The sequence below is a fragment of the Vanacampus margaritifer genome, chromosome 2 (assembly GCF_051991255.1).
Source record: "Vanacampus margaritifer isolate UIUO_Vmar chromosome 2, RoL_Vmar_1.0, whole genome shotgun sequence".
Classification (NCBI taxonomy): Eukaryota; Metazoa; Chordata; class Actinopteri; order Syngnathiformes; family Syngnathidae; genus Vanacampus; species Vanacampus margaritifer.
Genome location: NC_135433.1, coordinates 53180359 through 53204343, shown reverse-complemented (window position 1 = coordinate 53204343; position 23985 = coordinate 53180359). Strand labels below are relative to the sequence as shown.

The following is a 23985-nucleotide window of genomic DNA, read 5'->3' as shown; positions in this document are numbered from 1 at the left end:
TCATTGCACATACCAATTGTTAAATGGGGAAAAGAAGACCTTGCTATCTATGCTGACCGCAATTGCTTGATACAGATCTGTATCAGTACAATACTGACAAGAAGAACAAAAAATGCATATTTCCCATTTATACAAATTGAACTGCTCCCTAGACCACACATTACTCAACACGGTATACACAAAATGTGCTTTTCTCCATCTGACAAACTGCAACAAAGACACTTTATTTCATGCAATGTGGGAGTGTCCACCGGTTCAAAGCTTTTAGACTTTGGTTACGCAGAAGCTATGTTATCCTAGACGTTGAGATGCAGGATACCACTATCATCAAGATTATGTATACTCTTGGATTTAAAAATAACTGACCTTCCAAATAAATATTCACAACCAATACTTGTTACTTTAGTTATAGCTAAAAAAAAACAATTTTGTTTAATTTGAGAAAATAGGGGCCTACCAATATTACCTGTAATCAGTATTTAGATCTCTCTGTGGAATACATTGCAGTCGAAAAAATATTGATGAAACAGACTTATCAGCTAGATAACTATTACTAGCTTATTAGTATGCTGGGCATTTGATCCCTCTTTGCCTGTGAATGCCATCTAATGACAATACCAATGTTGTATATACTGTAAATGGAACGTAAGTTTTTTCCCTAACTGCCCTCCTTGTGCAGGTCGTCGACTCATCCCACAGGCTGGCTATATGGCGGGCTCTACTGCCTGAGGGGAGGGGGATAACTTTGTGTTTTTGTGTTAGTTTTGTAGGGGGGGGGTTCTGAGGCTGGACCACTCTCAGAGGGGCTCGGGGCCTCCTTTCTGGGTGTGGTGGGGGCTTGTGCATGTGTGATGGTGGAAATTCACTTACATGTGCCCATAGACCAATGTTTCTCAAATAGGGGGGCACGGCACAGTGCGTTGCCAGGGGTTAGTGCGTGTCACTCCAGGTAGCATGTTTTTTTCTTGCCGTACACAAATAAAGTGTAATTGCACATCCGCTACAGTAGGCAGTGTCATTGTCAGAGAGTGTTCAAGTTGTATTAGCTCCTCTGGAGGTGGCGTAATTACCGCAATTTTATTGATAAATTATATTTTTTATAGTCACGGTGGAGAGTTGAGGGAGCACGAAATATTTTCCCTCTCCTGATGGGCGTGGTAAAAAATAATTGAGAAGCACTGCCATTCAGTTGCTTGGGTGGGGCCACTACTTAATTATGATATACAACTCTTATGAACTTGTGACCCCCTTGAGCTGTCCCATCACTTGCACTCAGCTGATACAGGTGTTAACCATTTACACAGACACTATCACCACGCTCCAGTTGCACAGCCGGGTCAACTACCCCTGTCTGATCTCTCCTGTCCCTGTACTGTCCTGCCCTGTCCTATCCTGTCCTGTCCTTGCCTTAAAGTGTGTAGTACTGCTGTCCTGCATAGAGCTAGACTTCAATGTGACATTATAATATTTATATAATGCTTTGTTTCACTAGTTTTCCCGACAGATGGTGTCCTCTTGTTTAATTTTCTCTGTCATCTCTTTACTACTCTGCCGCTCCTCTCTTAAACCTTCTAGTGTCTGACTGCAACTTGTGTAGATTAATTGAAGACTAAATCTGGCTTCCCCAGTCTTGGTCCTCGGAGGGCGGAGTCCTGCAGGTTTTCGATATTTCCATCCTCCCAACACAGCTGATTCTAAAGATCAGACTCTTGAAGAGCTTGCTGATGAGCTAATTCTATTAATCTGATGTAGTGGAGGCCAGAAACATTTAAAACTTGTAGGACTGCTGCCCTCATGAAACAGGATTGGGGAAGCCTGCTCTAAATTGTCGGGTTAGGGTGTAAATGGTTGTTTGTCTACAATTGCTCGGCAACCAGTCCAGGGTGTATTCTGCCTCTTGCCCCGAGCCAGCAGGGATAGCTGCCAGTTCCCCTGCAACCCAAATAAAGACAAGTGATCTGGAAAATGGATGAATGGGTGGCAAATGTGTGTTTTCTCAAACATGGGATGTTTCTGTCTACCATATGCTGCATGACTGAATATATCTGTAACATTAGACCTCTTCAAATTTGACCTTTTTCTTCAAACATATGCAAACTAACATTTTTCCTATTCTCCAAGGTCTAAAATAACTAAATAAATACACCAGTTATTTTGATCTTGGACCTTGGCTATGCCTCAAGAGCCATGTAGTTTTACTGTTGACGTTTTTCAATAACGCTGCAAAATTCGGGATATTATGTCCTAGTTTTCATTGTAGCTTCCCAGAGGTTGATGCTATAGCATTGTAAGTGGTACCAAATGAAAGCTAATAAAATGTACTTGCATATGGTAGTAAACACATGAACACCTGTGTAAATTTTAACTAAATTTAATGCACAAACATACATATGTTTTATGTTTGGAAAGGATGACATCATATGATACATAAAACTCTATCTAAAAAATGTTACTCTTAATGCACATACAGTACAGGTTTCTTTATTTTCATGACTAGTTACGTTATAGATTCTCACTGAAGTCATCAAAACTAAGAACAAACACATGGGGAAGGATGTACTTACAAAAAAAAACATGTTTTATATTCTAGTTTCTTCAAAATAGTCAATCCTTGCTCTGATGATTTTTTGCACACTCTTGGCATTCCCTCGATGAGCTTCAAGAGTAGTCACCTGAAATGATTTTCAAACAGTATTGAAGGTGTTCCCAGAGGTGAGAATGCCAAGATTGTGCAAAGCAGTAATCAGAGCAAAATGTGCCTATTTTGAAGAAACAAACACATTAAACATACTTTCAGTTTGTCACCTTTTTTTGTCAACTACATATCTCTACGTGTGCATGCTTAGTTTTGAAGCCTTCAGTGAGAATCTACAATGTAAATAGTCATGAGAATAAAGTGTGTGTCCAAACTTTTGGCCTGTACTGCATATCACATCATTAATTATGTTTTATCTCTTTATTTCAGATGGTCATTTAAGATTGATTTATGGCGTCTTCCAGATGCCATAATGTCAGCATTTCGCAAATCTTAACAGATCAATCTTAACTGATTATCTGAAGTGAAGAGATAAAACATCGTGATATGTGATAGATGTGCATTAAGAGTAAACAAATTTAGATATTTATGTATCATATGAAATGATCCTTTCCAAGCATAAAAATATGTATGTTTGTGCATTAAAATGACCGGTTGTTACAATTTACACAGATGTTAATGTGTTTACTACCACATGCAAGACAATTTTATTAGTTTTCCTCTGGGAAGCTAAAATGAAACCTAAGACATAATATCCCGAATTTTGCAGCGTTTTTGAAAAATGTCAACAGTAAAACTACATGGCTCTTGCGGCAGGCATAGCCAAGGTACAAGATCAAAATAACTGGTGTATTTAGTTACTTTAGACCTTGGAGAATGGGAAAAATATCAGTTTGCATATGTTCGACGAAAAAGATCAAATTTGAAGAGGTCTACTGTAACATTAGTTAAAGCAAAATCTAACAAAGAATATAAACTCTTTTTTTTTTCTCCCAAGTTGAGCAGTTGTGGCCAGGGTGTACTGGAGCCACTAGATGGCAGCACACACAGGTTAATAGCAACACACCTCTTGGCCTAAGTATGTAGTATTTGTCAAGTCCCCTTCCAAATAGCGTATTTTACAAATATGGTGATGGTTCCCACCACTTAATTTCCACAAATACTATATTCTGTATAATATAATGTATACTCTGGTAGAATGTGTATGATATGCACCATTTTTCCCAAAAGAATACTTGAGTAATCAGGCAGAAACATTTATTTTATATTAAATTGGATCTAAATTAAACTATAAGACTTCTCAGAAAATTGCAATTATTAAACACATCATGGCAGTAAAAGGAAAAAAAGTAATGAGATTGGTGACTATTGCAGAATTATGATGAATTGAACATGTAATTGTTTTTGAATATAGTATGTTGAAAAAGTAGTACTTTCACCGATGGAATAAGACTTATTGGAGAAAGTTTGATTAATTGTTAGATATTTTGTCGTAGTTAATATAGTTTATTAACAATAACCGATAAATCGTATTCATTTGTCAGTTGTACTTCATTAATTTTACTATACATACATACATTAATTTAATTAATTTATGATAGATAATATAAAACTGTGTTTTAATTGTGCCATGCAAAGGGTAAGATATCACATTTCAATATTAAATTCAGAATTCCAAAAATTACAACAAGTAGGGCACTCAAGCACAACAAGTGAAGATCTACTTGGGAGAGTCACTCATTTGCCAGTTCTTATACTGTATAAGCTTTGCTAAAGTCTTCTGAAATTAACTTGTAGTGACTCAATATCTGGAATTTGCATACATTTTTTTTTATCCCCCAAAGCGCCTCAACTATGACATTATGCGTGATTTGTCAACTTGGACTGCTTTGCATCTTCACCCATTTTGATACTTATTATAAATCATATTGGAGCTTGACATTTGTACCATGTGATTTGGAGGTAATTGATGGTTCAACAGAAGCAAGAAAAGAATCTTTAAATAGGACAATTCAACCAAAACTTGACATTTTTAGATGTTTGCTGTTTATAAACAGCAGCTCATTTGTGCTGTATACAGTGAATACTTTACTTACTAATACTTATTAAAAAATGAAATAAAATAACAGTACAACAGTTGCCTGCAAACACACGCACACACACTGGTAAATGTTACAATACAGACAGAAATCAAAAACTGTCCCAAAATGTCACACATCCACAGTATGTTGTAAGTACAATTACATCATGTATTGTTTTGATTGTATGTGTAATAAATGATAAAAAGGATAGTTTGCTGAAAACAATCTAAATGAATTACGGGACATGAATGTTTATTCGTTTTCATTTCACACTTCTCATTCCTCGAGGAAGAGGGTCTCACTCATTGCCGTGGCAACGCTGGATTGCCTATTTTGGGAGCCTGGTCACTGCTCATGCTGTTATTTATCAGTGCTCATGTTACTGTTTGAGTTTGCGGATAGTGCTTTTTCACGCTTTGTGAAATCAGGTTTTAACCATTAGAGTGAGTGCCAGACATTGTCATGTAAGAAAGAAACTTTGCAAATGACTAAAATACAGTTTTCTTACAATAAATGTCACTTTACTGATGTTTTGCTTTTGGTTAGCCAAGCAGCAGGAAAAAATATTTCCTCGAAAATAAGTCCTGCTTCAGATGTGTGATGTGACATGTATTATGTCTACAATTCATGACACCATATGATTGTGCAGTTCTTGACCCTATCACCATATCTTCTCTCTCTTTCCTTTTGCAGCTTTCATTTGTCTCAGCTGTTGTTGTGCCAACCATGCTTTTCCCAGCAAATGGCTGCAACCATTCCCATGTGGCTGCCTTTTGAAGGCTCTCCCGGCAAATCCTGAGCAGGCTGGCAAGGTCTGGGTCAACCTCATTATCCTGTCATTGGCTGCTGGATGGGACTGAGGCTGAATGGAGCCAGAGTCCAAGAAGCAGAATAACGACTCATCGGTGAAAAATGAGAAGGGGTGAGACAGATTTTTGTGTGTGTGTGTGTGTGTGTGTGTGTGTGTGTGTGTGTGTCAAAAGTACACTCGGTGGCCTCAACATTAGGTACACCCACAAGGGAAGAACCCTTAAGTTTTAGAAAAACCTCTCAAAACAAGGATCCATTGTTCATTTGTTTACACCACTGCCGACTGCAAGTAGAATGATAAACATTGGTTGATTACCGGACTCTTGACTGTGACAATTAAAAGTGAATGTGGCTGTTTATATTTATGCACGTACATATGTATCATTTTTAAGAGGCAGATGATACAACTCATTGAAAGTGGCCACTGAGTATACTGTATGTACTGTTGTGTTTTTGTGCATGAGTGTGTGACTTTCAAAAAAAACTTTTTCCGGAGAGCAAACGTTGACTGTTGATGTGCCGGAGCAGGTGAAAACTGATTTTCCCTTGATTGAATCATGTCTCTGTATCAACCAGACATAGCATAATTGCAGAAAACCTGTTGCAGAATATGACATACTTGTATGTACGGATAATGGGTTGAATGATAGTGGATGCATTTTTGGGAACGAAAGGCAGTAAACCCTGTCACACTACCATCTGTGCTCTTTCTGCCTCTTTTCCTGCACGTGTTCACTCACACACATGTTGCCCTCGATGCCTCATTTAACAAATTTACTGGCTTGAGTTCAGAAACAACCAGCACAGTCTGTAGCGTAATACAGAACCAGGAGAACTCCTTTTTACTATCCTTACATTAGAGAAGAATAATGATTTGGTCATATCAGCCACTCATTCTTGGTAAATGGATTCACACTTTTTGGTGTACTGTATTTTGCCTGAGTGATTGATTCTCTTACTTTCCAAATAGAGTTAGAAGCCTATAGGGTCTGTGAGTACAATGGACTCTTGGACTCATGTTGCTCTCAGTACCCTTGTGCATGGCTAATGTTCAATTTTATAGACAGTTATTAAAGAAACAGAACATTGTAGAACAAACAAATACATAATTCCTAGCTGTCAACACTAAATGATTCATCATAATAGGTATTGTCTGTGACAGTGGTTGTTTAGCGAGTGCACTGTGTGTATTCTGCAAGGACAAAAGAATGTTTTGCTTGCAGATATACAGTAGATCAAATGGCTGTAGTGCTGTGAAACACAACGTGTATGAAAAAACAGTGAATGATACGGTGTAGTGTATACAAATTGATGCCTTTACCTTCTTATATTACCTTGTAACTGGTGGCTCATTAATGTGTTAATTAGACCAATATGGGTTTTTTTCAGGGCCAATACAGATACCGATTACAGTATTAGTTGTCAAGGAGGCCGATGACCGATATTTGGAGCCGATAATTACTTTCACTAAAAAGGAAAATATTGGTGTCAAAATAGAAAAAATATATAATTTAAACTCCAACTATTAACCATTATTAGTATTGTACTGTCTTTAAGCATGTGCTTATAAAATAACTTTTAAGATTTGCGAAATGTTGAAGAGTTTTGTTTTTTTAAACCTTAAAGGGACACTTGACTCATTGAGCTATTTTCAGCAGAAAATGTTAATATTTTGTCCAGAATGAATTTGATAACGTCATTATTTTTTTTCTGCAATTATTACCTTTAAAAACAAATGTTTCCACTTGCTGTCGACTGAAGATGACATCACCTGTGGTGAGGAAGTAGGTAATGACCAATCACGGCTCACCTGTTTTCTGGTCGGCAAACTGAGCCATGATTGGTCATTAGATATTTTCTAGGCACAGGTGATGTTATCTTTAGTCGACAGCCAATGGAAACAGTATTTAAAGGTATTAATTGTACATTAAACATATTGAAATCATCAAATATTATATTCACTTTTTACTGTTAAAAATGGCTCAATGAGTCTAGTATCCCTTCAACTAGTAGGCATCTTTCTTTTAAAATTCTAACAAAAATCAGCAGAGATGAAGCAGAGTAAGATCCACAGACATCAGCCTCCACCGATTCAACGACCAGGGGAGGAAGCAGATTGTGTTTGATTTTCGATAGCTGGTGTGGTGGATCTGGCATGCATGAAAACCTCCACCAAAGAGGGGAGCCTTAACACCTCAGGGCCCCCCAGGCCACGGCAGCGCCAAGGGACAACCCCCGGGTCCCGCAGGGGCCACCGGCCGGAGAGCAAACCCAGGAGCCAGGAGCACCCCCCACCCCAACACGGCCCGCGCCCCCAACCCAACGCAGCAGGACGGGGCACGGCAGGCCCGCCAGGCACCCCACCGGCCCACATCCCCCGCTCCCCCCACGAACCCCCGCCCCCCATCAACCCCCGCCATCCACCACATCCTAGCCCCAGTAATTTTGGAGCAAGGATGTATATGATATAAACATATTATCTGAGAAAAGATGGTGGAGATATGTAATTCCTTTCTGCTCCCACACACCTAAATAAAACGATTGGTTGTTAAGTTGAAAGTCGGGGTTATGCCATAGGGGAGAAAGCCCACAGGGCTCCACTTGGGCTTTTGTGATCTCTAGTGCCTTCCACCAGGCAGTCAGGGTGGCGGAAATTATTGGGTTCTTAAAACAATTGTGTCGCTTAATCGATGTTGTAATAAAGAGTAAATCTAGAAGTGTGAGGTTATTACAATCCTTCTGTTCTAGTTCCAGCCAACAGTTAGTATCTCTGTTGGGTTGTGCCTATAGAACGATATATTGTAGCTGGTTAGCTATATAGTGCATAAAATTTGGTGCCTCTAGACCTCCTTTGGATTTACTTTTCTGAAGAGTAGATAAAGTTATCTTTGCTTTTTTTTTATTCCAGTAAAATTTTGTTACGGCCGAGTCCAACAACTGGAACCAGTTAGCCGTAGGTTTAAATGGAATCATTGAGAAAAAATAGTTTATTTTAGGTAAAACTTTCATTTTAATGGTGGCTATTCGTCCTATTAAAGAAATAGGAAGATTATTCCAGCGCTCCAAGTCACTATAAATGCTATCCAGAAGTGGAGTAAAGTTTAAATGAATTAAATCAGTTAATTTAGGTGCGATTTTTATGCCTAAGTATTTTAAATTACCTATAGGAAATGAGTAGTGTGGGTACTGGCTTGCAGGGTTCCATGAATTTTCTGTAATAGGTAGTAGTGTTGATTGTTAATAGAATAATCTGATAAATGTGAGAATTTAGTTGTTAAGTTAAATACTTTCCCTAACGAAATAGCAGGCTTTTCTAAATAAAGTAAAATATCATTGGCATATAGATTAATTTTGTGTTCTGTTACCCCAGAGTTAATTCCTTGAATCCTTCTTTCCTGGCGTATAGCTAATGCAAGTGGCTCAATAAATATTGCAAATAATAAAGGGGACAGTGGGCATCCCTGTCTTGTGCCTCTCTGTGGAGTAAAACTCTGAGATATAATCCCATTAGTAGTAACTGTATCTTTAGGAGAATCATATAATACTGACACCCAGTGAATAAATGACTTCCCAAAGCCAAATTTATTTAAAACAGCAAAGAGGAAGGACCAGTTAACTTTGTCGAAAGCTTTTTCTGCATCCAATGATATAATAACTGCCTTTTTATCATGCCGCTGTGACATGCTAATAAGGTTAAAGAGCCTCCTAATCTTATTAGTAGAGTGACAATCTTTAATAAAGCCTGTTTGGTCGCTATGAATGATTGTCGAGATTACTGTTTCGAGTCTAGATGCGAAAGCCTTAGTGATAATTTTATTATCAGTATTAATTAGTGAAATCGGACGGTAACTTGATGGAAGGGTGGGGTCTTTTTCTGGCTTTAATAAAAGTTTAATTGCTGCTGTATTCATGTGTGGGCGTATGTAACCATTAGTTTTAATTTCTGTTACTACTCTTAAGAATAGTGGAGCAAGCATTAACCAGAAGTGCTTAAAAAATAAAGCCGGATAACCATCCGGGCCAGGTGCTCTGCCATTAGGCATACTATCTAGAGCACTGTACAACTCGTTTATAGTAAGTGGCACATCTAAGATATCTTTATATTCAGTAGTTAACTGAGGTATATTTAAGGTACTGAGGAATGCCTCAATATGCTCAGGGTTAGGCTTGTTAGTTTCTGAGTATAGGTTGCGATAATAGTTCTAAAAAATGTGATTAATTTCTTCTGGTGATTGTGTGCATTCACCAGTTGTCCCTTTAATAGCCGTTATAAGAGATTTTTCCCGATTGCGTTGAAGTTGGTTTATAAGAAATTTACCTGATTTGTTATTATATTCAAAGTTGTTGTATCTCAATTGTTGTATTATAAACTCTGTCTTTTTAGATAGCATATCGTCTAACTGTATTTTTGTATTTTGTAAGTCAGTCCATATTTGGTCATTTGGGTTTATTGCGTACTCATCCGTCAGTTGTTTAATTTTATCTTCCAAGTCATTTTCTAATTTTTGATCCTGTTTCTTTTTATAAGATGAATATGATATAATTTTACCTCTAATTACTGCTTTCCCAGCTTCCCAGAGAAGAGATGGGGATAGGTCTGGAGAATCATTTATTTCCAAAAAGTCTGCCCATTCTTTTCTTATAATTTTATCAAACTCTGCGTCGTTTAGCAGTGAGATGTTAAAACGCCATGTCGGTGGTGGTTTAAAGGTATAATCAACTTGTAGGGAAAGGGAGACTGGTGCATGGTCGCTAATAATAATAGGATGTATTTTTGTAACAGTTTTATCAGCAATAGAGTTATTGGTAAGAAGAAAATCAATTCTTGAAAAAGACCGGTGCACAGCGGAAAAGAAGGTAAATTCCTTCTTATTTGGGTTTTTAAGTCTCCAGCTGTCGACGAGCCCAAAATCATCCTTATATTCCCCTATTACTTTAGTAGATTGTAATCGCGTTATACATGTTGTATTATTAGAATGATCTATTAATGGATTTAAGACTGTGTTAAAGTCTCCACCAATAATAATAGTAGAGTTCGCTGCTCAAACAGCTGAGAGCAGCTGAGAGAAAAATTCATGGAAAAAGGCCGGATCATCATTATTAGGGGCATATAAATTACCAAATGTATGTATTTCATTAAATATAGTCACCTGAATAATAATGTATCTGCCCTCTGGGTCTGTTATTGTATTATTTAGAGTAAAGAATAAATTCTTATGTATGAGTATACAGACTCCTCTTTGTCTACTGTTATAAGGGGCAGAGTACGCTTGACTAAAATTCTTATCAATAAGTAATTTTTCATCAGATTTTTGTTGGTGGGTTTCTTGTAGGAGACAAATATCTGCTTTTAATTTTAAGAGATGGTCTACATTTTTTATTCTTTTTGCCTGTGAGTGAGCGCCACAAACATTTCAGGAAACCAGAACTAATTTATGCATACAAACAATATAGACTCAGTCCTGTGTATATATCTGTATAGGCTATTTGTTAATATTGGCATGTTATAGGATTGAATCAAAGTGGTTAGGTGGTTTATGTAATTTGTGTAAAATATGAGGTAACGTTTAAGTAAATATAATAGTGAAAAAACGGGGAGGGAGGTGAAAGTGAAGGAAATTAGCGGGGATTAAACATATAACAATACACCAGTAACTGGTAACCTAAGCGAGATTTTTTGTTTACATATATTTTAGATATAGTTATGTATTAATCTTATATTTGTAATATAGCCTAAACATAATGAGTATTCATATTTTAGGTTTTATAACCACATATACAGTATATGTATACATCTAATAATCAAACAAAGTTAGTGAACCCGCTCCTGATTGGCAAACTGGTTTCACGCTCGTTCCTGGTTGGCTGCTGTCTTCGACTTCCTCGAGTGTCAGTTTTGAATGCTGTGGTTACAAACAGCAACAGAAATCTGTCGGACCATACCTTTAAAATAATAGCAATAAATATATATACTGTATATTCTGTATATGTGTATTTATTTAAATAAATAATAACTGTTGCTGTTTTACGCGCCTTGGCTTCATAGGGGCAGTGTGGTGCAGTGCATGCATGGCGTACACACCTACTTTAAGATCAAAAGACTAGAAAAAGAAAGTTGCGATTGAGCTTTATTGAACTACTGTTTCACAGATTAGAAAGAATATAGTCTTGCTATGTTACCTGTCTGTATGTGTTACTACAGCATTATATGATTATCTGTTATTTGAAGGTGGAGATTTCAATGGATGGATCGTTCACAGCTCACTTTTGTTTTATTTTGTTTTGTTTTTGCTGTGTAATACACAACAAGATCTCAACACAGGCCAAAGATGGCATCTTTCTTCTTTTTTTTTTATTCTGAGTGATATTTGTGTCAGTCATTTACCACCAGGGCTATAATTATGAAAATACAGTTTGAGCTTGCTCATTGTAAAAGTAGCATCTACCTGAGGAGCTTATTGGAACTTGGCAGCTGTCTCAGTAGACTGTGTGTGTGTGTGTGTGTGTGTGTGTGTGTGTGTGTGTGTGTGTGTGTGTGTGTGTGTGTGCGTGTGCGTGTGCGTGTGCGTGTGCGTGTGCGTGTGCGTGTGCGTGTGCGTGTGCGTGTGCGTGTGCGTGTGCGTGTGCGTGTGTGTGTGTGTGCGTGCCAGCTGCATATGAGTGTTTCCCAGTTGATGGTAGAGTTTGTGTTGGGATGCTAATAAAGTAACTCACAAAAGTGAGTGTAACCCAAGTATTTGTATTTTTCTTTTCGTGGGACAATACTCAAGAAATGAAACACAATATAAAGTTGTCAGTGTGCAGCTTGTATAATAGTGTAAATTTACAGTCAACTCAAAATAACTATAACACTCAGCTGTCCATGTCTAAACTGCTGGCAGCACCCAAGTGAAAATGTTTTAGTGAAGGTGTATAAATTATTGGCTGTGGATTGAGTAGGCATGAGCTAGTATCAGATTATGACAGTACGATAACCTTGAGCAAAAAATACAATTGCAATTACAGCTCTAAAAAAAATTTTTTAAAATGTGAGTATGAATAACCTATTTTTCCATTGAATTCAAGCCATTTTATTTTAAACCACATATATATATTTTTTCTTTGTAAACGCTACATTAGTAAATGTACATGTGTAAAAACGTACAGTAAATAAATCATAAAATCATAAAATAATTTAATTAATTAATAATAATTTCATTTTTATTTTTGGTCGATTTATGTGTGAAACTTTTTTATGCCACTTATTTAGATTGATATATGCATTTGTGAAAAATATGTCAGCTACTATGCCTCTTCTGTTTACATTTGATAATTTTCTATAGCAGCACTACTAGATGTCTTTCTAATTTGATACAGATCTGTTTAATGCCACTTCAAAATAAAATGAGAAAAGTCAGTAGTCATAGTGTGTATTTTGTATATAGAATAACTGAAAATATATTCAGATATATCGTTATCGTGCTACAAAAAAGGCTATATTTTGATGTATTTTTTCATATCGCCCAGAACTCGTATACAGATGTGCAAATGCAATTGATTAATTGAGTTCATCTATTGATACTACTATTGGCATGTCTGCATTATGTTTGTATACATATGCAAGTATCATATTGGCATGTGGGCATGCGGATTAGAGAGATTAAGAGGTGGTGAGGGCAGAAAGCAGAGGACAGCTCAGGATGCCTCAATATGTGACATCAGCAGGGGATTGTTGCTTTGATTGTGCGCATGTGCATGTTTCTCACTGTGTCATTGAGAATGCACGTGTTCTTGTGAGTGCTGCCTCATGCCCTGTACCCTCCCCTCTGTGAGTGTTCAGTCTCAGAGCATTCTGGATGCTCACAAAAACACACACAGATTCTGATGCAAAACTTGAGATAAGAACACTATGCCTCCAATTTCATTCCGATGTTAAGTGAAATCTGTTTGCCTTTATTTTATTTTTTTAGGCTAACCTAGTAAGATTAGCTTGGAAGGATAGCGTGTAGTCATGGAACGAGACACAAATCCCACGAGACGCGGCTGAGAAATTTCATTTTACTGAATAGTTTTAGTGCTGCAGCTATGGAATATGTTGATAATCGAATATCCTACTGAAAATTCTAGCAAATATCTGGGTATTCAGATCAAATAAAAAATATATATTTTTGCTTGTTTAAAGAACAATTTTGGAATTATATTGTAAATTTTAAATACACAAGACATAAATAAAATTCACTTAATGAGCAACCAACTAGTTCTTTCATTTTTACTTAATCAAATTTTTTTTTTTTTACTCAAATTTAAACTCTCTTTCTCTCTCTAGGAATTCTCCCCATAGATTTTGGTCTACTAGGCTACGTTCACCCTGCAGATTTTAATGTTCAATTCCGATTTTTGGGTGAAATCAGATTTTTTTGAATAAGCATTCACATTACCTATTAATTGCGACCTCAGTCTGTCTGCTGTGTGGACGTAATGCGTCCCCAAAGTGACCCGTATGTGCAGAAGAAGATACAACGTCACTCACAACGCTGTGTTTGCAGAAGTAAATACGTACGGTCCAGCGTGTCATATGTTTACCATCTCATATTTACAGAGGAGTGGTGCAGGAGAAGGTAGAAATAATATTTTGTGAAAATTAGGCGAGCCTGTTCAGCGCCTCATCTCACGGGGACCTCTCCTTTTTTTCTCCCTAACGATGATGTCACGTCATTGCCGCGCGTAATAATTGAGCCGTCTGCGTGGCTAATTTACTAATATGACCACGACAAATGCCATCTTTGTACTTCAGGTTTCAAGTGGGATTAAATTAAAGTCAAATATAAAGTCAAAACTGTTACTCGAAACAACTTTGCCGAGTCACGTACGTCTTCTGAACTGTGCGGACCTCGTGGATGCGTCAAGCATAAATCAAGCTTAATGCCCCCGCCTGCACGGAGCGCATATTGGACATTTTATGATGTCGAGGTCGGATATATGCAACCTGGCCAATCTGACTGCGGTCGCATTGCAAAAATACATACAATACTTATCCGATCTAGGTTCACATATGAATGTGACCCAGGTCGGATGTGGAAAAAATCTGAATTGAGCCGTTCAGACTGACATAAAAAAGTCAGATACAGGTCACATTTGGGCAAAAAAAATCCGATCTGGGTCGCATTTGCCTGCAGTGTGAACGTCTCTCTTTCCACTTTTAAAACCTTTCTTAAAACACATCTTTGGTTTTTTGACTCGACAAGACACTCCGTAATATTGTTTCTTTATTTTATGGTGTGCTGTATTTTGTGTTAATTTATTGATACCTATTTTATCACTTACCTACTTCTTGTGTTATTTATTAATACTTTTATTTACTTAATATTGTGGGTCTAACGGAAGGATGACAACAATGTTATCAACGTCTATCTTGTTGATATGAAACTTGAGTTTGTGCACGTGATCGTTTGCAGTTTGCAGATTGATTGGAGTTGTGGAAGAATAAAGTAAATTATTGTTTTTTTAACAACCTTTAGGGTATATAAACTGTAAAAGCAGTATGTGAGAAAATGAGAGGGTTAATTTCTAGTTCAGCGTGATCATAACAGTTACAGTACAGTTAAGTAGTTCTTGTGGCTTTGCAGCGTGTACATTTCCTGCATTGCCTGGCTTTTCCGTTGCAACTTTTAATAACCCTCATTGCAAACTAGTATCTGCATGTATCTCCAACAGGTTTTGAGCTCATCCTGTGTGACTATGTCTTTGTCACATGCCATTTTGAACATCTTACCACATAACTGCCCCACTTTTCAACAGAAACGCACACATAACCACTCTACATCCAAGCCAGCCTCTCCCTTCATGTGATAACACAACATTATACAACACTTGCTTGGTGCTTGGAGGCAGTGTTTCTCATCAATTAAATTAAATGCTTGAGCGTTACTTAACTGAAGCATGGAAGTCACATGAACAGTCCCACAAAGTTTGAGCTCATCTTCACGATTAGCCTGGGTTCCATTCTAATATAATCATATTTTCATTGGATTTTTAGAATTAAAACTGGATGATGTTTGCTTTGGTTTGGTTTTGGTTGAATTTTAGTTGTCAAGTTTTCCTCATGTCTCCCCTTGTCAATGTCTTGTCATGTTTTATCATGTCCACCTGTGCTTTTCATCCTGGTCCCTTGTGTCAGCCAATCAGCTCCTTAAGCCACGTGTGTCTTGTCCAGGTGTCTCTCGTCTCGTCAGTTGGTGTTTATTTAGGCCTCGTCCACACGAAAGCCCGTTTCAATGTATCCGCACAAATTTCTTACCGTTTTGGGCAGTTCGTCCACACAGTGGCGCTGTTTTGAAGCTTAATACTGATTACTTTTGGCCCCAGAGTAGAAAGATTTTAAAACATGCCCGGTACGTTCCAATGTGGACACCATATGCGGGATACTCCTCCAGTGATGACAAGTCCTACACTTTGAGTTTCAAGTCGTTTCGAGTCATTTTAACAACATCATAGATGATATTATTTCAGGTGAGTATCGAAGTAGGAGTCAGGGACTCAGGGAGTGAACCTGGAGTGGTGCAACAGATTGCCATGTTTGCAATGTGTTACCAGTCAGTTTACAGTTTCATTAACTACGCAGCTAGCAACGATAATTAGCCGATAAACAACTGACATTAACTTACTTACCGTTCTTTGTGCAACTTCAGATGTTCAAAGTTGAAGTTGTTGCCTCTCTGTCAGTGATCCAATCTTGGGCATACTGCAATTAATTTTTTGTTGACCACCACATAGTTTTTGTACCCAAACAACTGGAGGTGCAATGGATCACAAAAGTCACGGATCAGATTGTTTTTTTGTTTTTTTTAACAAAACAAAATGAAATCAGATAAATAGAACTTTGTCTTAATTTATTTTCTAAAATGCTTTTGCCCATTTAATTAAAAAAATATATATATATAAACTCAAAATGTCTAATATGGCTGTTAGGATTTAGGAACACAACTTGCAATATAAGGCAAGATACATAATTATTTTATACATAGTCCATGTATAAAATAACAAAGGATCCTGTTTTACGTTATATTGCACTTGAAGTTGTGTTCCTAAAATCCAAATAGCCATATTGGACATTTTGAATGTTTTTTTGTTTTTTTTAAACTAGTGTTTAATAAAATAACTATAAATGAAGGCAAACTTCTATTTATTTATTTTTAATAATGAAAAATACATCTAAGTGCATTTTAAGTCATATTTCCTTTGTTTAAACAGGGAGAGTGGATTACAAAGTGAGCCAAGCAACAGCTGTCAAACTACTGTAGCAACTTGCCAACCAGGCACCTGATGCTAACAGTTAGCTACTAGCCACCAACGCCGGAGACTTGTACCGTATCGTGCAATGACGGCGTAATTAACGGCGTGTGTTTGCGGCTTCCCTGACATGTCTGAATGACGGAGCTTTGTAAGCCCAGCTCGCACACATGCGCACAAACACTGAGAGGAACTTACTTGTTAACATACATTTTAATCGTTTTGTTTTGGTGGAAGAAGCAAGTCTTTTCAAGTCAAAGGGCTCAAGTCCAAGTGAAGTCACAAGTCATTGTTGGTCAAGTCCAAGTTGAGTTACAAGTCTTTTAAAAAAATTTCAAGTCAAATCTAAAGTCGTCAAATTCATGACTCGAGTCCACACCTCTGCTCCAATTTTCGTGTGACTGCGAGCAAACCGCCAGTCTCTCAACAAAGGTGGATAGCCATTTGCGCAACTTCCTTTCACAGCAAAATATTTTGCGTGATGTTGTTGTACTTGAATCACCCGCCATTGTCACTTCTCCTGTGTTAGTCTCTCTGATCTGTATATGGGCTCGACACTGCAACCAATTCACCCGCAAATGCGGCCAACTGTACACACTGTGCTGGTGAAATATTAATCCAGTCGCATGGCACGAGTACATCCACGGAACGCGTTGCGGAGGCTAACTTAATAAATAAATAAATAAAAGCATAAATTGACATTGATGCAATTGCCTTGTTACTTGTATTTTGAAATTGAGCGACGCAGCGCGTGACATCTTCCGGCACAAGGCGGCCATCTTCACTAGTCCGCAAGTCGACTTCCAACATCAACACAAATTATATTTAATTGCCAATTAAAGATGCTAACAAAGATAATTAGTCTGTCATTGTATGATACGACACAAGTCTCCGGCATTAGCAAGTAGCCGCTTTTAACAGGAGCCTAAACAAAAGCAGTCGGCGAGCCGAACTGCAGCTGCATTCAAATACTGTCGGACATTTCAAAAGTCCTATGAATGCATTAACCGTAAATAATTGCAAATATCTAAACAATGTTGTAAGCTTTCTACCAATGTATAAAACCTGGCATATATTAAGAAGAATGATGGGTATGAAATCACTTTTATTTTTACTTTATTACAATCAATGGTCCAAATAGTCACGTCTGTTTACAATACCTAATCATCTATTAGGCTTCCATCATCAATTCTAGTTTTTCACTTTTGTAGGCTGATATAAAATAATTTACGTTTTATTGCAGACATATCTTGTTACAGTAAAATATTTTGCAGCTATATGTTGTTTGTTTTTGGATCCCAAATACCTTCTTTACCTTTTTGAGTGGAAACCTGAATCACCTCCTTGCTTCCCTGCATTTGGGTCCACCATAACACAATACTTTTGGCAAAGACTACGTTTCAAATCAATGCATGTTTCCTTTGAGTACAATAGAGTGGTAATTATTGTATTTTTTTCTGAGCAATCACTGTCATATTTGTAGTCCCCTCTAGAAGCTTCAGCTGGTACTTTCTTAATTGAGTTTGGTAGGAAGATGTGATAAGTGATAGTTGGAAAAAGAGACTGTCAAGAAAAGAGATTCAATGCAGATCCACACATTACCGTTTCCAGTAATGTGTACAAGAGAGTAAAACAAAAGTGATGTGATGTGACGTGAAATGGAAGCCAGTCGTGAAAAAAAAGAGCGAAAAAAATAAATGGAAGCCAGATTGATAATTGTGATTCACTCAAGGATGATCTTCACATTATCAATCTGGAACTTTACTCAGCAGATCTGCTCAGGAAAGGAGGGACATTGTGTGCAATACTTCGAGCTGATTGGACGATGCGGCATCTTGTGCACGTTTGTTTTGACTAATCACAGCAACGGATGAAAATGTCGTCCTCGGTCTCGTCTTAGGGGGGAGAAAAATGCACGAACATCTTTTTAAGATAAAAATGCACGAAGCGCCTCTCTCTGTTCAACATTTAATAAGGAAATGGTGAGTAAATCTGCGAGAACAGAATTAATTACAGCGTCCATTCGTCCGTTAGGTTTGTTTGTTCCCCCTGTGATCGGCGTATCTTGGTTTCGTCCTACACAATGCTTGATTGGCCCGACCTAAAAAAGGTTGGTTGCAAATTTATCAGCTGGAGCGTTACAAGATGTATTCTCCGGAGTTTGTGAACTCACAAATACCACGATAATTCAACTTGCTGGCAAGGGTACTGAAGTCTCCCTTTGGATTTTATCACCTGTGCAACTGCCTGCGACCATGAAGTGACACAGTAGATGAGGTTTGACATAATTATAGTGTACATAAATATTTTAGCCGCATCAAATGTTAGACAGTCTCTGATTAATCTAAATAAGGTATAAGTTGGCCTATATACTTTTGGCCAATTTGTTACCTATTTTTAAAATTTAAGAAAAGGGTTAAGAAACCAAGGTATTTAACCTCTGAAACTTGCTCTGTAGGTTGGTTGTGTATTTGGTAGCTAGATCAGTCACTGTAGCACAAACAGATTGTTTTTTACTTTAATTGTTACGTTTCTAAGCCATTGAACTATAGCCTCCAAATGCACGAACTCCCGCGTCACTGCTGAATGATAAAATCCATTCCCGATTGGAGCATGTATGTTCCGTTGCAAAAAAATAAAATAACATACTGTTTCTGTGTGGTCCGGTACCCAATGGTAGTCCGCGGCTCGGTCCTTGGGGACCATTGCTAGTCTAGGGCAGGGGTGACAAACTAATTTTAATTCAGGGGCCGCTTTCACTCAAATTTGATCTCAAGTGGGGCGGACCATTATTATTACGTGGCCTAATAAGCTATAAATAAGGACAGGTCAAAAATATTTCCTTTTTTTTTTTTCGGTGCAAATAATTACACATGCATTCTAAAAAAAAACCACAAATTTATTATTCTTTTTTTTTATTATTATCTTATTGTAGAGTAATGTGAAATTTCCTAAAAATGAGCACACAATTTTTGCATCAAATCCTGAGTAAGAGCCAAATTTCAGAATGTCATTTAAGTGGTCATCAGTACACCCTTTAGTGGACAAGATCAGCAAAACAGTTAATTTTAATGAAAAACTGAAGCTTGTGTTCTGTCATCGCGGGTCAGATTGGATGACCTAACGGCGCGGGCCCTATGTTTGACACCCCTGCTCTAGGGTATTTTGACAGAGGCATGTCAAAGACACATGGAAAGAGTTGTAATTTCTGGACTAATTACATAATGTCTCCATTCACATGTGATTGTGTAAGTGTTGTTATGTGGTCACGACCAAGTCACACTAACTAGAGAGCTGGTTTTATACCCAAAATTTGAATGGAAAAGCAACATGTCGAAACAGAACATTTTCAATGTGTCCTTGTCTGTAAGCGTAGCATGTGGAATCAGGCTAGCTGAGACTGGAATTTACCTGAAGGTGTTGTTAAAATGGTCCAAAAAGGCGGTGTTGTCTGTGGGATAGAAGAGGAGCTAAAGATTCTGTTCTTATTGTTGTTATTTCTTATTTGTTTGATTTCACCAAGACATTTTGCAAGAATAACATTGATAAACATAACATAACAAATAACATTAATTGTATTGAATGAATGAATTAATGATGCAAAACAGAATACTGTGATAATCCTATATGCTGCCCACAGGCCTTGGCACACATCCAAAAATATTTGTGCGCACACGCTACTACTTAAATTCCACAAAACTCTTTCAACAACACTAGCTTTCTTTTTGATTTTCAAACATTCATCTTTGCCATTCAATTTGTTATAACTGCTTGTCAGTGCAAAATGATTATTAAAATTTAGGTAAGAGGTGTTTCACAGCAGACAAGGGTAAGTTTCACTCGGTCACTTTTAAAAGGAACTAGTTGGGGAAGTAGGTTTTTGTCGAAGTTCTGACTAGCATAATAAAGCCGCTTGTTATTGACTATGTGAAATGCCAACTCCATGACTCAAGTCGCTGGCTGACCCTCTTATTGTAGCATTTTATTTAGGGTTACAAACGCAGATCTGTACTCCACCTCGGATGCTTGTCTTCTAAGCGGTCGAGGTGATCCGGTCATCCATCTTGGTCTTGTTGGAAAGGACTGCATATTTGAGACAAAAAGGCTCAAATTGAGTTTAAATGTTGTGCTCACACATCAAACCCACTGGAGAGGCCGCCTCAGCTGCCGTTATATAATCGAGTTAGTATTTAGGCTGAAGTGAATTTGAATGTAGAAAGACTTTTTTGTGGGTGTGTGGGTAGTGAGGGGTGGGGGGGGGGGTTGGGGAGGTAAAGACACTGAATACAAGTTAAATGCTGGAAATGGAAAGGACATGAAATGAGTTCAATCCAATTAATGTAACAGGAGCACTGATGGTAACATGAGATGGGGACAAAGATTAGCAAATGAGAAGGACAAAGAGGACACTTGGGAGGAGAAAAATACTTTATGTTTAAATAAAGACTGGCAGACAGGAAGCTGGCGCATTCTTTCGAAACAGATCAGAGTGAAATGAATTGTATTGTGATGGCCGAAAACGCCACATGTCTACACACATGCATGCACACAAACACTGAAGGCTGGGCCAGAGCAGCCAGAATGGAGGAAGAGAGAGAGAGAGTGAAAAAGGGAGGGGGGAGCAAGGGAAATAAACATCGTAGTCATTCCTGCCAGCAGCCAGTCTGAGGCAGGCAGACAAACGCTCGGGCTATCAAAACTCATAGGAGAAGCTTGTCTTTTTTGACAGTCTGATGAACTTTTGCGCGGTCAATGTCAGTGTTGAGGTCACTGGGAGGTTGTTGGAGTTCAGACCTCCATGTAGAGGTGGATCAATGCTGTTTGCCAACCGCTTTGAGGAGCTGGACTTCCTGCACTGACAACTTAAGACTGCTGGGAGGCTGAAAGTGGGGGTGAAAAATTATAACAACATGCATATTTTACAGCCATACTGCATCAACAGGTTGGTGTTAAACTACTTTGTGTGTGGGTGTATACTATTGCCGTATCTTTATGTTTGTTGCATTGATTTCCGATAAACACCAGTCAAGCCTTCTTGGTAGTAGCTCCCAAATTTATTTATTTATTTTATGTTTAATGAAATTAAATAAATCCCTAACGCAATTTGTGGACTTCTTAAACGTCATTTCTCAAGTAACACATTAAACATCTTAGTTAGATTCTGTGTAGCCTACAAGGTTTGAAGCCGAAAACCAGCGAGCTATTTTTTCTTGTTGTGGTGGTGGATGTTGGACAAGTTAAAACCTCAAGGCTAATTGTTTGTTTGCTTTGCTCTTGCAGCATTTGTTGTGTTCCCAGTTCACCATGTTGCCGTATACTCTATTACTAGCACAATTTTAATGCTTTGTTTCCTTTTCAGTATGCCACAACGCTGTCTTTTAATAACGTCAGCGAGCCACTCTAGAGATTTACAGTTCCTTAGCACACTGATAAAATGATAAGAAATTTTGATCATGAGTTTTGGCACTAATTTATATGCAAGAAAATGGTTAAATCAAATAAATAAACAAAAAGTCGGGCTGACGAACTCTAAAAAGAGATATTTGTGTAATAGGAAGTTACTGCATAAAAAGTTGAGCTACACAAATGTCACTTATCAGCAACTTTGCTTGCTTTTGGTCAGACTCAACTCAATATCCACTTAACTGGTAGTGCATAAGGCAAGATATGCACCCTCCAAAACAGTTGGCCCGTCAGTCTTTTGATGTTGAGCCAAATGTTTCAACTTCCTGTCAAATGGTACTCAACAAAATGTCCATTATTGTAAAATCATGATTTTTTTTTTCAACTGGTACAGAAATGACAAGAAATGTGTTTCAGTTCAACAGCTACAGAGATTATAGTGACCAGTGAATGTATCCCACAGTGTAATTGCCTGGGCAAATGCACAGCAATAAAATTAATATAACTGTTCAACCATGAAGTGCAGCGTCAACTGAGAAAGAAATGTCACTGCTCATTTTGTTTCTCTCTCTCTCTTTTTTCTGGGTGAGGGGTGTGACTATGGAGCCACAACACTGACAATAAGATTTGATATTGGAAAAAAAAATTATCATTGTGGAAAAAGTTACATTGACATTGAAACAAGTATTGGAATTGTAAAAGGTTGAAATTGAAAAATAAAGTACAGACATTAGAAAAATACTGTTTTCTTTAAGTGTCTTTTTCAATGCGAATCTGCAGGGGGGTTTTACACTCTTTTTTTTTTTTGTGTAACAGGTTTTCAGTTTCAACTTCACTTCTCTTTTTTTCAGTTAAACTTATTGGCAGTATTTGAGAGTTGAAGGGCTTTGAGCGCTTTGAGAACGCCTTCCAGCTTTTCAGGAGAGGAGAGTGCGCCCTTTGTTGGCTAAAGGCAATACTTATGGATACAAGTTTACCAGGAACTCCTAAACCAGCTGTAAGCCACAATGTTATATGTGGTTATATATGTTACTTGTGGCGTTAAAACCGCCATGTTTGAAATTACTTTGTTTGTTTTTATTGTTCCTTTTTCCTTTCGGTCAATCATAGAGACAATTTACAACAATTACTTTTCACATACAATTATAACCGGGAAAAAAAAGGGCTGACGGGATGAAGCCGAAGCTTATTAATTCCCGTCCCCAGAATGCAAAAGGATGCAGAAAATCAGTGTTAATTCATCACATATAGTTGTGTGGATTATCAAGTTGTTGTACAAGTGTCCGTCATCCCAATAGTCTTTGTTGATCAAAACGTTGATTTGTTCTCTTGTTGAACAGTGTGGTCCAGTTGCATTGGATAGCTAAGGAAAAATGGCAGCCGGCATCCAGCCTCACCCTTCAGTCGGTTCCTTCCTCGTCTCGATTTCTGTTCATCGCTGCGTTCCGACGAGCAATCCTCTCCAGGTTGTTCAGCTTTGTCGACAAGTTCATTGCCATTCTGTTTGTGGCGATGTTGGATGCAGCTTGGTCGTTCTTCACCTGCGACATGTCGTCTTTATGCATCATGTCATGTCATGCTAATTTAGCTACCGTGCTAAACTTGTTTACTACAGAAACATTAACATTGACGCTACAATGTTATATGTAGAAAAAATACAGATTTTGATGCCTTTAGGCAACAGAGGGCGCGCTCTCCTCTCTCCTCTCTTGAAAAGCTGGAAGGCGTTTTCACGCTCAAAGCCCCGCCCCAAACCGCCCCCCACGTTAAAACACTGCCAATAAGTTGAAACTGAAAAAAAAGAGAAGTGAAACTGAAAACCACAGTTGAAACTGAAAATCTGTGACCTCGAGAAAAAAGTGTAAAAAAAATCTGCAGATTGCCATT

The 23985-nt window shown here is 37.9% G+C and overlaps 1 protein-coding gene across 13 annotated transcripts in view; it reads left to right on the top strand.

The window, feature by feature from the left end:
• Window positions 1-23985, top strand: part of LOC144044427 (thyroid hormone receptor alpha) — a 105044-nt gene that overhangs the window by 60317 nt on the left and 20742 nt on the right. For 8 of the 13 annotated variants that reach the window (XR_013291268.1, XM_077558832.1, XM_077558830.1 and 5 more), the window contains exon 4: window positions 5311-5539. Coding sequence is in view for 12 of the 13 variants with exons in the window: in XM_077558832.1 (XP_077414958.1) it covers window positions 5484-5539 (56 nt within the window). In the remaining variant the exon portion in view is untranslated. Of the gene's footprint in view, window positions 1-5310; window positions 5540-21340; window positions 21638-23985 lie in introns of those variants that run through there. The other 5 variants (XM_077558840.1, XM_077558838.1, XM_077558841.1 and 2 more) reach the window with 2 other exon arrangements.